This window comes from Uloborus diversus, chromosome 8, assembly GCF_026930045.1.
Source record: "Uloborus diversus isolate 005 chromosome 8, Udiv.v.3.1, whole genome shotgun sequence".
Taxonomy (NCBI): Eukaryota; Metazoa; Arthropoda; class Arachnida; order Araneae; family Uloboridae; genus Uloborus; species Uloborus diversus.
The window spans coordinates 104,211,575-104,226,350 of NC_072738.1; the positions used below are offsets into that span (position 1 = coordinate 104,211,575).

General features: G+C 32.3%; 1 protein-coding gene across 1 annotated transcript in view; it reads right to left on the reverse strand.

Moving 5' to 3' along the window:
- The window catches only part of LOC129227250 (transmembrane protein 214-A-like), a 57,685-nt gene that overhangs the window by 21,165 nt on the left and 21,744 nt on the right, over positions 1-14,776 (reverse strand). The window contains exons 10-13 of the mRNA XM_054861766.1: positions 12,910-13,001; positions 10,013-10,175; positions 8,200-8,317; positions 6,081-6,177 (exon numbers count right to left, since the gene is read on the reverse strand). Of these exons, the coding sequence (XP_054717741.1) occupies positions 6,081-6,177; positions 8,200-8,317; positions 10,013-10,175; positions 12,910-13,001 (470 nt within the window). The remainder of the gene's footprint in view (positions 1-6,080; positions 6,178-8,199; positions 8,318-10,012; positions 10,176-12,909; positions 13,002-14,776) is intronic.

Below are 14,776 nucleotides of genomic sequence, written 5' to 3' on the forward strand. Positions count from 1 at the left end.
ACGCTGTCATATTTTTTGCTGTTGGTACCAACATATGTATGTCAACATGTGCGTAACAATTTTTCCTCCACATAATAATGTCAATCTCTCGATTATGTCCTAATATCTACAACCGGTTTTCCTTATTATGTCTTACTCTTCATGCTTATGAATTTGTCCGTCTCAATCTTAGTGTGTCTTCAACATTCAATTTTTTTTCAAATACAAATTTAGTACTCAGTGTGCTCCTGGTAATTTGGTGCACTACGCTGTTGAACTCTTTAACAATATGAACTGTTTAAAAAAAAAAAAAAAAAAAAAAAAAAAATTTCTACTTGAAATTTTTTACTCATGTTACCCTAATGTGTAACACTTGACATAGATAGTCAAGATAATGATTCTAATGTTTTTTGTGCATTAATATGTTTCTGTATAATTTAATGCATATCGAGAATGGTCATATTTGAGGGTTATTGCATTTTTTTTTGTATTCATACCTTCTACATGTGTTGGGTAGTTGTGAACTTTTTTTGAATGTTTATATTTTTAACTCTTGGTATGCTATGTGTTGTTCACGTAATTACAACTGTGTGTATTTTTTTGTCCTTTTGGTTCGTCGTGTGTGGCAAATTGTTTTGTGAGCAGGGTGCAATCATGACATGCAAAAAGAAAATGCAAACTGTTCATTTTCTTTGACTTACCCATTTTCTACCTTGACGATAATATAAAGCTGTATCCCATGTCTTTTTTTTTGGATGTTACAACTCTTTATGCATTTGAATATATATGATGTATGAATTTGTTGTGTAAAGTTTCGGTAAATTGGAGCTGGACTTAAAATTTTCTTTTTTTTTCTCTTTTTTTTTTCTTTTGCTTTGCCAGTGTATGTGATAATGCATATCACATTTTTTTACCCATTTACATTTTTCCCATGTTTTCGGTCATTTTAATCGTTTTCTTCCCCCATTTTGTTGTTTTTTTATTTTCTTGTGCATTCCACGTTTTCCCCGCGTTCCCCCGTTAAATTTCGCACACTTTACGATATCAAAATATGACTTATTCACTTTTCCCATCGTTTAGCTTTTTGTCAATTTTTCAAGCGTCGATCTGATTTTTTTGCATCTTCTTGTCGGCCATTAAAATGGCGTAGCGTCCCCTTCCCTTCGTTGTTTGGGCGCCAAACGCACTCATTGGTTCCCGCGCATCACCGCGTACCCGGATCTGATCGCTCATTTGCCGATTCATTTTTCCACCCCACTTCACTCTACTTGCTGCTCTCTGTCCGCTCGGTCGCATTTTCTGCGGCTCCGGTTTTTGTTCTACGATGGCGATAATGAAGCATCGGTGCACGGCGTCTGGGGACGGCCGTTGCTCGCCGCAAAATCGTTAATAACCTCAACATGAGGTGAACGTTTCATTTTTTCATATATGTTTAAAATATATTAATCAAGACCGTACTTCGTCGCAGCTGAAGATGAGTGCATTGATGATCCATCACCTGTTTGAATGATGGCGTCCGATGGCGGCACGCAGAGTGCACCTGAATCGTCCCCTTAATGTAACTACTTCTTCGATGATCTACATACCATGAGGTGACGGCATGGATCCGCATTTACCTTGAATGTATCCTGATTCCTTTTTAAGCGTGTGACGAGCTCAACGTTGTCACCATGGTGATTACAGCCTGCACCATTTTCGTCTCAACGTACATCGGCCTGCAACGGACTTTTTTTTTTATCAAAAGCCATCCCTCGATAACATCCCACCATATTCATAGCGAACTGTACGTCCTTCGTCCATTTCAATTTAAATATTCCACCACCCTCCGCGAGAACTCTACCTTTTTTTGATCGTTAACGAACTTAGCAACAAAACCCAGCTCCATTCATGAACTCTTAAGTCTGTATTCCTCGCATTTGTTTTTTTTTATACTAAGTGAAATGTTCTGGTGATCACCATGCCTAGTGCCTGTCTTCATGTCTGCTTGGAAGTAACGTAGAATAAAGAATGTGTGGTAATTAATTTTGTGTTTTCTATCGTCAACAAACACCACCCCCGGGTAAGTCTCTTTTAAATTTTTGTTCTTGGGCATTCAAGGCAGTCGTTGGTCTGAGGTTATGCGCGGCAGCGATGCTTCCACTTCCACGGCCTAAAATCGCTTTCTCTTTGGTTTTCGTATAATTTGACAAAATTAAACGCGCGCAACATGACAATTGTAAAAATTTTTTTATGTAATTCATGGTTAGGATAACTCTTTACACAAACAAATATTGGTTAGGGAAAATATCTTTTTTTGTTTCAGTTTGTTTTCTTTTAACAAAGAAAAAAAAAGTATCAAGGTGTTTTTTTGAAAAACACAAAATTTTTCCTTTTGATTTTGAAAGTTGTTTTGTCCCATTTTAAATGTTTTTCAGAAGTTAGTTTGTTGCTTTCAGTACAAAGAGTACCTCTTCTTGTGATGCAAATAGTATGCGGGCTGGATGAGATCATTTCTGATCATTTCGTCATGCATGGTTGGACTGCTGTGCAGCCGCAGAATCGTCTCGAGAGGTCAAAATTGTCAATGCAAATGCAGTTTTCGATTGTGCATGCAGTTGTGTTTGGTTTTGGTTTTCTTGAAAGCTCTGCTTGTCCATCGCGGCCGTACATTTTCTTTTAATTTTGTGAGTCCCCCTTTTTTCATTGAAACCGGCACTAGTCCCCGCATCTCAAGAATTGTTTTTTCTGCTTTGTGCAGCTTTCACCAACGTCTTCTGATTTGTTTTTTTGACAAAGAAATTTTTTTTGTTTCATTTTTGATCATTTGTTTTTCATTGAAAAATTTCATTTGTTTTTGATTTTCGTTTCTTGTGTCAGGATAGTGTATGGAGCATTATGAAATTTGACAGCCATGTGGGGTTATATATATAACAGAGTGATTGAATTGTTTTCAAGTGCTGTATATGCTGTTCTTGATGCATTGATGTAAATATTTGACTTGTGTATTGTCACTTTTGTTTGCCTTTTTTGCAGGTTGACTGGTTGAAATGATTTGCTGAATGTGAAAGGTTCATTTGATGGTACTTCTTGGTTGGGTTGAGCCCTGTTGAAATTGGTGCACCTACCTAATGATGTTGCTTTACTTTTTCCCCATTTTGGTGTTGTAGAGGTACATTTTTGGCTATCTAAATTTGTTCAGATCTGATGCCTTTTTTTATTTCGACCTCAAAATTTCACAGATTTGGAAAATCTTTTTTTGTACAAAATTGATTTGTGAAGTGAAGAAAAAATCTTCCTTCGTGCCTCATTCTAAATTATAACCTTCCTTGAGTACCAATTGAATGATGTGTGAAAACTTGAAATGAATGATTTGAATGATGGGCATTCTGCGTACACATGTACATTTGCTTTGTTTGTTTGTGAAATTCCATGCTTTTTTTGAAGTGAATTTAGAGCATGCAAATTTTTTTTTTTGATATAATTGAATAATTAACATCTCTGATCAGAGTTAATGCTGTAAATGTTTTTTTCTTTTGGTTGAAGTGTGTACACACATTTTGAGTTTGAGATCCACTAGTGGTTGTAAATATTGCAGAATTGAAATATGGCCATTTTGTATATTTTGTTTTGACTGGAATGAAAAGTTTTGTGCATTTCTCAAGTGAAAATTTTTTTTTTTGATTTTGATTGAAAGTTTGATGCACCCATGTTCTGTGTTAGCTGAAACACTGTATGTATAAAGTGAATTGCATTTGAATTATTTTGATTGCATGATGTGAAAATATTTTGAAAAAATTTCAAGAAAATTTTTGAAATGGAAGCAAGGTTTTTTTTGGAAATAAGTTTTGAATTTGATATTGTGAAATAACATGTCAAAAATTTAATGCATCAAATTTTTGTTGTTTTATACTGGTTTGAAAAATGTTGTGTATCCTTGTACATATGAAGAGGAATGAAAGTGAATTTTTTTTAATTTTGGATACAATGGAGAGCCTTTGCAAAATTTTTTCTGGCCTTTTCGTGGAACCTTTGAAAACGAATTTTTTTTTTTTACACTTTGAAATTGTTTGGCCATGTTGCTCTCTGTTTGTTGGTATGGCATTTTGAAAATTGGTATGGTTGGCCATGCTTCATGCCATTGTACATATTTGATGTAAAAAGAAAATTTGTGGCAACTTTGAAATTTGAAGTGTTTCGTTTACTGATGCTCTCTTGGGAAATTTTCAGGCTCAATTGGAATTAGTGAAGTTTGAGGCTGTTTTTGCCATGTTGCAAAATTTTTGAAAATCTGAGCCTTTGTAAATAGTTGTTTCCCAATGATTGTCCCTTTTCTGTGGCACATTTTTTTTAGAATTTGAACATTTTGGGTTATGATGACTCTGATGCACATTAATTTTTTTTTGATCTCCATCTTCAGGCAAAATTTTTTTTTTTCACACCTGCTCTCAAAGGCAACTTTACAGCGTCTGCTGTGTGCCTGTGTCTATTTGTACTGGTTGTACTTGACGTTTTTTTTTTTTTTGGTTGCCCGGAATTTTATAAAATTTTTTTTTTTTTTTTTCAAAACTTTGTCAAGGGGGGGAAATGTGGTGTAATCCACATTCATTCAGTTTCTTTTTGTTTCGATTTCCGGCGCCGATCGAGAGCCGTTTGCTGAATCCTTTCTCTGCGCGTGCTGGAAAGTTTATGATGACGTCATTGATTCGCATTTCTGAGGTCACTGAACTTTTAGCCAACCGCGAGAAAGTTTTGGTTTTGAAATGATTAGTATTGGACAGGGAACCGCAATAAGTCGGTTATGTGGATGATGTAATTTTTCTTCTAGAAGCTTCCATGAAATGTTGATAAAAAGGCCACGCAACTTTTTTTAAGGGGAGATCATATTTTTTGCTTGCATCGGAACGCCGTGTTGAAGAGCGAAGGGTTCTTGGCCCGATTCGCTCGGCCGAGTATGGCTCCTAAGCGGTCCTTTAGTTCGGTGTGCCTGTATTTGATGAGTGATTGTTTCGCATTGTGTTTTACTGCTGTGCCATGATGTTTAATATGCTGTGACCACATGTCTGTTCTGCCACTGTTTTGTGCGTTTGTGCTGACCTTGCTTCCCGTTTGTAATGTGAAAAGTGGGACAATAAATCGGTTATGTTCACGAACTCTCATGGATTATTCTTCGTTTGGACTTTCAGTTTTCCGTTACCCGGCATGAGAACTTCAAATGTACGTGAGTACGCTTTATAAAATATTTCGGTCTCAGTTCATGTTTGTGATGCCAACTTTTCAATTGTATTATCTGCTTTCATAATGTATGTTCATATCATTTCGGAGTTAGAGTTCTCCCATAACAATAAGATCGAATGATCAAGCTGTCAAATCAAACGATTAGTGAATTCACTTTGTCGCGGGGTGAATTCACCGTTCTTGGGTTTATGCTGAAATGTCTTTGTTTATTTAAACGCTCACCACTATACGGATTCACGAGCCGAACACAAGTTTTTTTGAATGATTTTCTTAGCCTGTTCCCCGGCCTCCCCACACAACTACGCGACATAAACCATTTACATAAATTATCCATTTTACGAAGCAACAGTCACACACATTAATTTATGCTGTTATTACCTGATTAATGTTTAAACTTTAAAAAGATTAACTTAAGGAATGATACAATAATTTTCATATAAGTTACAATAGAAACTGGAAAACATTACTCCAAGAAAAGCTTTCAAATTAAGACATCTAACGTTTAATCCAACATGAATATGTTTCTTGAATGGTAATCTCTAATTTAACAGTTATATGACAGTACTATCACATAAAAATAAATAAATAAATAAATCAAAGAAAAACAATAATAGTAATTTATTTCAATGTAACATACAGTGAAGCACCGTTTATATGTTTTTGAAGGGACTGTATGAAAAAAGCGCACAAATGAAAAAACGTATAATAGGTATAGGTTAATGTGTATTAGACTTTGCAGGGACCAACCTTAAAAACGTATAATTGATAAAAACGTATAAAAGAGAAAGGTATAAATGGTGCTTCATTGTACTTATACTAAAGTGTCAACAAGGTGTATATGATGCGTAATTCTAAATAAATAATAATTTAAAAAAAAAGTAACTTACCTATGCACTTTTCCATAATAATATACAAGTTTCTCCCCAGCTTGAGCAAAAATTACAAGCAGACCAGAATCTCTCATAAATTTTCCTATGTTTGATTCTTTAAAAAGAATAAATAAAATAAATTTGATACATTTAATATTTTAAATGCACATACAAAGAACTTCTCAAAGGTGTATTAATATAATTGGGGGTTAGATAAGATATATTTATAACATAATTGGAACAAATAAATAATTAAAAATTGCTCAAAAGAAGATTGCTGACATAAGCATCAAGTCTAATAAATATCTTCATTATAATAACAACAAAACATTGCAACTCAACTGCAGAATTTAAGAACTTTATGGATTTCTCAATCAGTGGTGGATATAAGAGCAGGGTCGTAGGGGTCATGACCCCTCCCTCAAAACCTTCGACAACAATAGTATCTGTCCACACTGTGTTCAAACACTGCATGAATAAAATGAAAAACAATTTCAGTTGTCTTTTCAAAACAGCAATTATTTTTGAAAATAAATTTTTGAAATTTCTTCTTTCATTGCATATGAAATTAATTAGCAACATTTATGCTATAAAGAGCCCTATTCCTGACCAATTTTTCACTTTTTATTGACATTCAAGTATTTTAAGAAATTTTTTGTGTCCACAACCATTGGTTTGTTTGCGGGGAGGGGCATTCTTTAGCATGACCCCCCTAAAATTGTTGTCCATATCCACCCGTTTTCAACGTGGGAGAAAGGTACCGTTAGGGAACTTGATGTTCTTTACTTTACTGTTCTTTACTTGATGTTCTGTACTTTAGTTCTATGGTTATACAGTGGCTAGAATATAGGAAAAAAATGCCCAACTATAAGTTTATTAATTACCCTTAAACATCTAAGCTTTGTCTTTAGCATATGTTTTGTTACGTATGGTTTATAGAAGGTATAGTCGGCTTTTTTTTGGTTAAAGTCATTAAAAAATGTTTGAATTTAAGGGAAGCCATTGGGGAATTTCTGATTCAATCTCTTTAAAGAAAACATAAAATTGATTCAGGGTAAACCACACACATGCCAAGCGAACAAATGGGCCAATTTTGGTTCATTTGATCTATGATTGGTTGCTTTGAACCCTCCCTTTATAAACTGATGAGGAGGCTTGTTTTGGTAGCCCCAAAAGATCTATTTCCCAAGTTTTTAAACTCTCTTTATGACTTTTATTTGTACTTTTATTTACATTGTCTCATTTTACTCCTATCTTACAAAGGTTCAACTTTTTCACATTGGTATTATACATAAAATTGATTTTATCTTATACAGGGTTCGCCGATATATAGCACCATATATATCCGATATTTCTTTTGAAAATATCATGATATTTTGATATTTTCAATACTTATTTTTCAAGTATAGTATTTTCAATATAAAAGTTATATTAATCATAGTAATATTGTTCATTTATTATTAAAAATAACCAAAAAATTATGTGCTATATTTTTATGATGTATTAATATATCATTAATATAACAAGACAATATAATCTATTTTTACTTGTGTTGTATATTCGTAAAATTATTAACAACAACATAAAATTTTTAATTCATATTAAAAGTGCCAAATTTCATATATTGTACATTGGTCAGAAAAAGGAAATGGCTTATGACTGTGCATCGATTAATGCATATTTTTTTAAATTTTGAATCATACAACTGAGTAAAAGTAGCTAACAGAAGAAAAATGAGTAAAACAGCTATAAATTAACCCCATTAAAATTGATAAAAATGTAAAATGAAATATTAGATATAAATAATAAAAGAAACTTTAATTTTAAGTCTACACGTTGTAATAATAGCATAAGAAAATAAAGAGTGATTGAGGATGCATTTACTGTTTTGAAGACTTTAATTTGTGCTGATTAAAAATATCGGATATATATCAAAATATCGGATATTTTCGATATTTTGGAACCCTGATCTTATATACATAATGTACTTAAAATGCTTAAGAAAAGTTAAAAAATCATTTTTCATTGAATTTACATTATTTCAAAATTTCAAATAATGTCATTTCAATGAACGCTTTGGAATTGAGAGCAAATGAATGTTACATATTGGCTATAAGTAAACAAAGGACATAATTACCTATGAATGAATTATGGATCAGGATGTCAATTGTCAGCATTATGGAAAATATTAGAATAAATAACAAAGCTAGTCGAAACCATGAAACACCTTGTGTTCTTACTTTATAAAGCAGTTCCTAAAAAAGCAAAACAAACAAGAAATTTAAAAGAGAAAAAACCGCAAGTAACCTGTTTTTTGAGACGAAGTGATTTTGTTTAAAATAATATAACTCAGTTTTATGAATGGTTTAAAAAAGTTTAAGGAGATCAATCTACTTAAGAAGTCAAGCGGCACTTTTGGTTTATCAAACCTTCAACAAACTATATTCAATTACTCCACTCAATAAATAAACTCTTCATATTTTTTACTGTGTTATATAATGTTTTCTGTGATAGAAATCACATCATGCAGGTAGCAATGCTTTCCATATGTATATTATGTGCAAGGTTTCAGAGATTGTAAATATTCTGACTTCCTTCCCGTCATCAAAATTGTTTAAAAGTTTCTTAAAGTATTTTTGTGCAAAGCTTTCACATTTCCAATGATTTCCAGATATTTTGGCTTCAACTTCATTGCAAATTTAGCAAATAAAAAAAAGGAAATTGCAAATTTCCAAGCAGTGGTGGCCTGTAGGCCATTTTAATGAAGTTCACAAAATGTTTTTTGAAACTTAAATATGTAGATATGACATAACACATTTTTTAAAACATATTTTTATTTATTTCATTTCATGTCATTTCATTTCCTTATTTATTTATTTTTTGAGGCAAACATATTCATAACATTTTTATTTAGTTTGAGAATGTCACTTATTGTGCTTTTTTTTCAGTTTAGAGCATGGTTAAAGCACTTAGTCTGTCACCCCTTCACTGATAGTCAAGGGTGCCCACCTAAGGGAGGGGGTCTGCGATTGAAATTTTTAGGGGGTTGCTTTAAAGGATATTTTTTACTTTTTTGGAGGGAGGTTGCTTGGGGGGGGGGGGGGGTCTTCACTATATTTAGGAGGGGGATGCCCTTGCTCTGATATGGGGGGCAAGGCAGCCTTGTGATAGTGCTTTGAAAAAGTGTTTTCGTGATTGCAATGTAAGATTGGACATGAATGAAGCAAAAGGGCGACTTTTCTTCCACAAGCCCACAGTAACCAGTTGCATGTGTGTATTAACTTTGCTCTGCAAGGTTACACTCATATTTCTTTGCACTAACATGTAACATAAAACTGTTTCAAATATACTTTTCAATAAACTATTAAGCATATAAGTGCATTGTTTTGTTTTTGCTTTATGGAACTCTGAAATGTGCTTAAAATCTTATGTTCACCTTGATTTATTTAATATAAAAATTGTTAAAAAATTATACACACTATACAAATGATTACATTCCCAACTAAACATGACAGTAATGTAACCCTAATTTGAATAATTTTACAATTTAATACATAAATAAAATTTAACCCTTTGCGGTCCTACATTGGACAAGGTTCAACATGAAAAATTTTGGTTGTGGTTCTATATTCGACAGTGTCTGACGCATGTTTAAACTACTATATTATTTTTTTGCGCTTAAATTAGCGTCTCTAAACATGATCCTAGGATACTTGTATGACTTATAATAATACAGTTACATTTTATTATCTCTTTGGAATTTACCAGAAGGGAAAGACTTTAAAAAAATGAACCTCAAAGGGCTACAGACGTTTGAATACTTTAATGCCTAACATAGAAGCAATTTCTGAAATAGGTGTTTTATTTTGGTCTATGACATATCTAAACAAATATACAAATACAATACATAAATACTTTTTTTTCTGTGAACCACTGAACCAAGTACATACTTTTGTAACAAAAACACATTCCTCAACAATAGGATTTCGTTTTCCAATATTCAGCTGCTCCTCGTTAGTGACTTGAAATACAGATAACGTTTCAACCAAACCTTTTCTGCTGAGTCTACTTCTTAAATTCTCCCACTGTTCATTAATGTGAGCTATTAGCAGCCTGAAATATAGCAAGAGTTTACATTTAATCCTTTTTAATGAAGCAATTGCATGCACAGTATAATTATTCCCTGTTTTTTTATAATTAATTATTTAAAAAAAAAAACTTGTAATGTGTGTGACCATTTCAGTTTTCATGTTCACACAACTTTTAAAAAATTATTTACTATCAGGGTTTAAGCTGAGTTCAAAAGTTCTTTAGCAAAAAGCTAAAATGGGGAAAAAAGCTTTAGCAAAATGCTAAAATCTTTTGGGGAATGAATATGTTTGCATTTCTTCTTAGATGCCTTAAGTGTTTCACTTGCAGTTGATAATTGAGTTTCAAATTTAACCTAACGTTTCTCAACAAATGTAGCACTTACTATAAATTTTTCAAGTTTGAAATAATAATAGTAAAGAATGATACTTACCATCGAAAGAACACAATGTTGATTCTTAAAATGGCCCAAGTCCTCTTCCCACAATAAAACATTCATCGGTGGGATATAATAACCATTAAGACTAAGTATTGTTAAACTTCATAAAAATTGAAAAATCTTAGCTCCCTTTCTTCCCACCTCTTTTTTTTTTTTTTTTTGTGTGTGTGTCTGACACTCAGCAAAATGTTTGAGCAGAAAAGCGAAAATGCCTTGCTTCATTTTCGCAATTGGGAAAGTCTTTTTGAATTTTGCGAAAAATGCGACCATGGCGGAAACCCTGCTTACTATTAAAAAAAAGAGAATTATGTTGTGTATGAAAATGTTTTATTAAAAGGATGTCAATTAAGATAATTCTAACCGATGGTTGATTTTTTGATGCTGAGCTAATGAAATAGAACTTTGAAAACAAAAAGGAGCATACAAATTTTGGTAACATAACAGCAGGGTTGCCAACCTTGGAGGAACGATTTGAGGAGCATCTATGGTGATTTTAAGGAGCAATTGGAAATTTTGCGGAGCAGTTCGGTATTTTGTATAAAAATCAATAAAAATAACCAAAACCACTTATCTAAAATTGTTTCAGAGCTTTAATAATCATTTTCAGCATTAGTAATTATTTTTAAATTAATAAAACATCTTAAAACAAAATTTCAATCTTTGAGTATAAGCATCTTTAATTTTCTATATTTACATGTTTGACATAATAGCAAAATATAAGCTTGAAAACGTTTGTCTAGGAAATGCGGAGCAAAATAACTTCTTTGAGGAGCCGCGGAGTTTCACTATTTTTGCAGAGCAACTCCGCAAAATGCGGAGCAGTTGGCCCCCCCCTGTAACAGTGCACCTGTTATGGTGAAATCGAATTGTTTGGTAGCAGAAACAGCGTGATGCTGCATCCTCCCTGAAATTCATAAGGAAATCTGCAGACTATTTCTGAAGAGGAAAGTTTTTATTTTTTATAATCGCTTACTACATGAATCTGTCAAATTTAAATTAGGAAAATACAGATCAGAATAAACCGGAAGAAAAAGTCATGAATATATAAAAGGAATAGAGGCAGGAAACTGGTATTTCTGAAGTTTCTTGTACAGAAAACAATATAAACATCTATACAGTATAATTTTTATTAGGACTAATCTAGAAGGTCCGGCTATTAATTTCCAGGACTGACGTAACTATAAGAGAAAGAAAAGTCGGAAGATGGCACTAATGACTGCATAATGAAGAGAGTTTTCTCCCACATGTACAGTGCAATCGGCATCATTCTAAAGTAAGTGGTTCTAGTGGAAAAGGGAATTAAAAGGTAGCTCTCAAATTCCTGTCATCGAATTGAAAATGGAGCAAAGAATTAACATTAAATTGCTTCAAATTGGGCAAGGCAGCTGCAGAAACATATCAAATGTTGAAACAATTTTACTTGAACTTTTGAATGGTATAACACTTTCGGGACAGGCGCAAAGTGTGGATGATGATTCACACACAGGATCAGCGAAGTCCGTACGCTGGAGGCAAATGAAAAGGTTCACATTATGGTGAGGTGACAACAGGAATTGAAGAGCTACGTTTTAATATGCCTTTCCACAAGAACCACTTACTTCAGAATGGCGCAAATTGCACTATGCATGTGCAAGAAAACGCCCTCCAATACGCACACACACACACATACACAATCATCAGCGCCATCTTCTGGATTTCCATTCTCTTACAGTTACATCAGTCCTGGAAATTAATAGCCGGACCTTGTATGATGGTTTACCTTGCAGACTATTTTTAGGTTTTTAAATCTGCATTGAAGATTGTTGCAAAACATTCTACTACTGGTATCATAAGTTATAAGAATCAAAAACAAGTAGGTAAAAATGTTTTAATGTATCTGGGGGCAAAATACTTTTGGTACAAATGTGACACTTCTCATATTTAACAGGGAAGAGGTTAATTTTCTATTCGAATACATATTAAAACATATTTTGCTTTGTTTTGTGAGCACAAAATTTAGTCATGATGATGGAAGATTTTGGTCATGGGAAGACTAGAATCCAACCAAAGTAAACATAATTCTGAAGTTTGCAAACCAACAAAAGCATTATGCAGAAAATAAAATAGTATTTGTCCTTGCAACTGTAGAGTCCTGTACATATATGTTAATTACATAACCATTTGCTTACTTTTTGTAATTTGTATTCTCAATATATCTAGCAAAGTCAAAAACAAAGTGAAAGACAATGCTAAATTTACATACTGTATTAAAAATCAAAATCTGTAAATGTTTATTAAACTTGAAATATATTTTTCAGTGAATGAAAAAAAACAACTTACTTTGATTGGATAAAATGCTTTGTATATATGTGCCTCCATATTCGGTAGGTTTGAACATCTTTTTCTAAACAATATACAAGACTAGATAATAGCTGGAAAAAAAAAAGCTATTTTATTGCATATAGGGAGAGTGAGATCTTTAAATAGCTCAATATTTTTATTAATAAATATTTTAAAATACAGTTAGCAGCACACAGTTATTTCAATGCAAAAAGCCGCAAGCTCTACCACTGTACATGCACATGATTGTCTATGCAGATTATAGATTTTTCTCTCTCTTCAAATAAAAATTAACAGATTGTTGTACACTTTTTGCTGACAACCTTATTTTCCTGTAATTCTAAATGATTGTTTAACAGAAAATGAAGATTTGAATGTTGGTTAATAGTGTTTGCTCTATTCAAATACTTTAATTTAATTGAGTACATTTTTGAAATGCTTGACTCCATGTTTTGGAACAGTTCAAATATTGAAATAGAAAGTATGAATGCAGTTTACTGACAGCAATATGCTTAGATTTAAAAAAAAAAAAAAAAAAAAAAAAAAAAAAAATCAAAAACATTAAAATTATTTAAAAAACACATTTTTTCCCTCTATTGTAACTGCCACTTTTTCTACACAAAATTTATTTATTAGCTTTACAAATTGGACACAAAGTTCAAAGTGAATGTTAGCAAAGATGCACTCATAAATTTTTCCAGTACTGGAATATGATGCAGTATGGGACCCCAAATCTGGAATGCTAGGGACCACAACCTTTCCGAATTTTGGATTCTGACTCAAAAAATAGTGACTCTCCTGTTGTGTAGTATTTATCATGTTTTCCCTGGTTTCGCTAATATCCGCACTAAATTTCTTTTATTTTTTCAATTTTTGAACAAAAGTATTCTTTATTATGCCAAAACAAAAGTCGGAGATAATTTGCAGCAACCTTTGGTCTGCGGATGTTGCTTTTCATTATCATGCTATGTGCCAATCTATACAATAAATAAATCATATTTCTACCTAAAATAATTTTGTACATTCATTCAATAGGCTTTGTATTGTATACTTATGGAAAGAAAAAAAGAGTAACCGATAACCTAAAGGGTAAAATATTGCTGCACAATCACAGCAAAATGCTTATTTACGCATAATATGTGGCATGGAACTAGTTAACAACTAGTTAATGCCGAACTTTAACAATTTTGAAATTGAAAAAAAGAAAAATGGGAAAAATTTCTAGATTTATTTCTTAGTTTTTCTATTAAAAAAACTAAAGGAAAAATGTTCCAGATTTTGGGTTCTTTCCAGATTTTAGGATTCCAAAATTGGGGTCTCATACTGTAGTTATATAATGACAGACTGCAAAAATATGGTTCACCTCCACACGCAGATGGATACATTTTTTTTTTTTGATGCATAAACAAACTTACTACTGTATCTTAGTACTTCCTTAGCATTGCTTGACAAATGCTATATTAAGAAATAAAAAACAATGAAACTTTTAATTTGGAAAAAAGCATTATGAGCTTTCTATTATTTTTTTGCACCATTGCACAGAATCAACGGTATGACAATTAAAAAAAAATAGTTACTGAACATTTTTTTTATAACAATGAAACTGCTTCAAAATATAAAGAAACTAGCAACATAAAGTTGCAATCATTTAACGATTTTGTTTGTCATAACCTGGTTTGACAAACAAGTTTATGAAAAAAAAAATTGCTTATGTCATAACCTTGTTGTAAAACCAATTTTGTTTGTCCTAACCTTGTGCATTACCTTCTGTTGCTAACATATACCATTTGATATTTTAAGTGTAAACATTTCTTATTGTAGTCATTTATTATCAGTCAGTTTTTGATATTCTTTATCAAAAAAATAA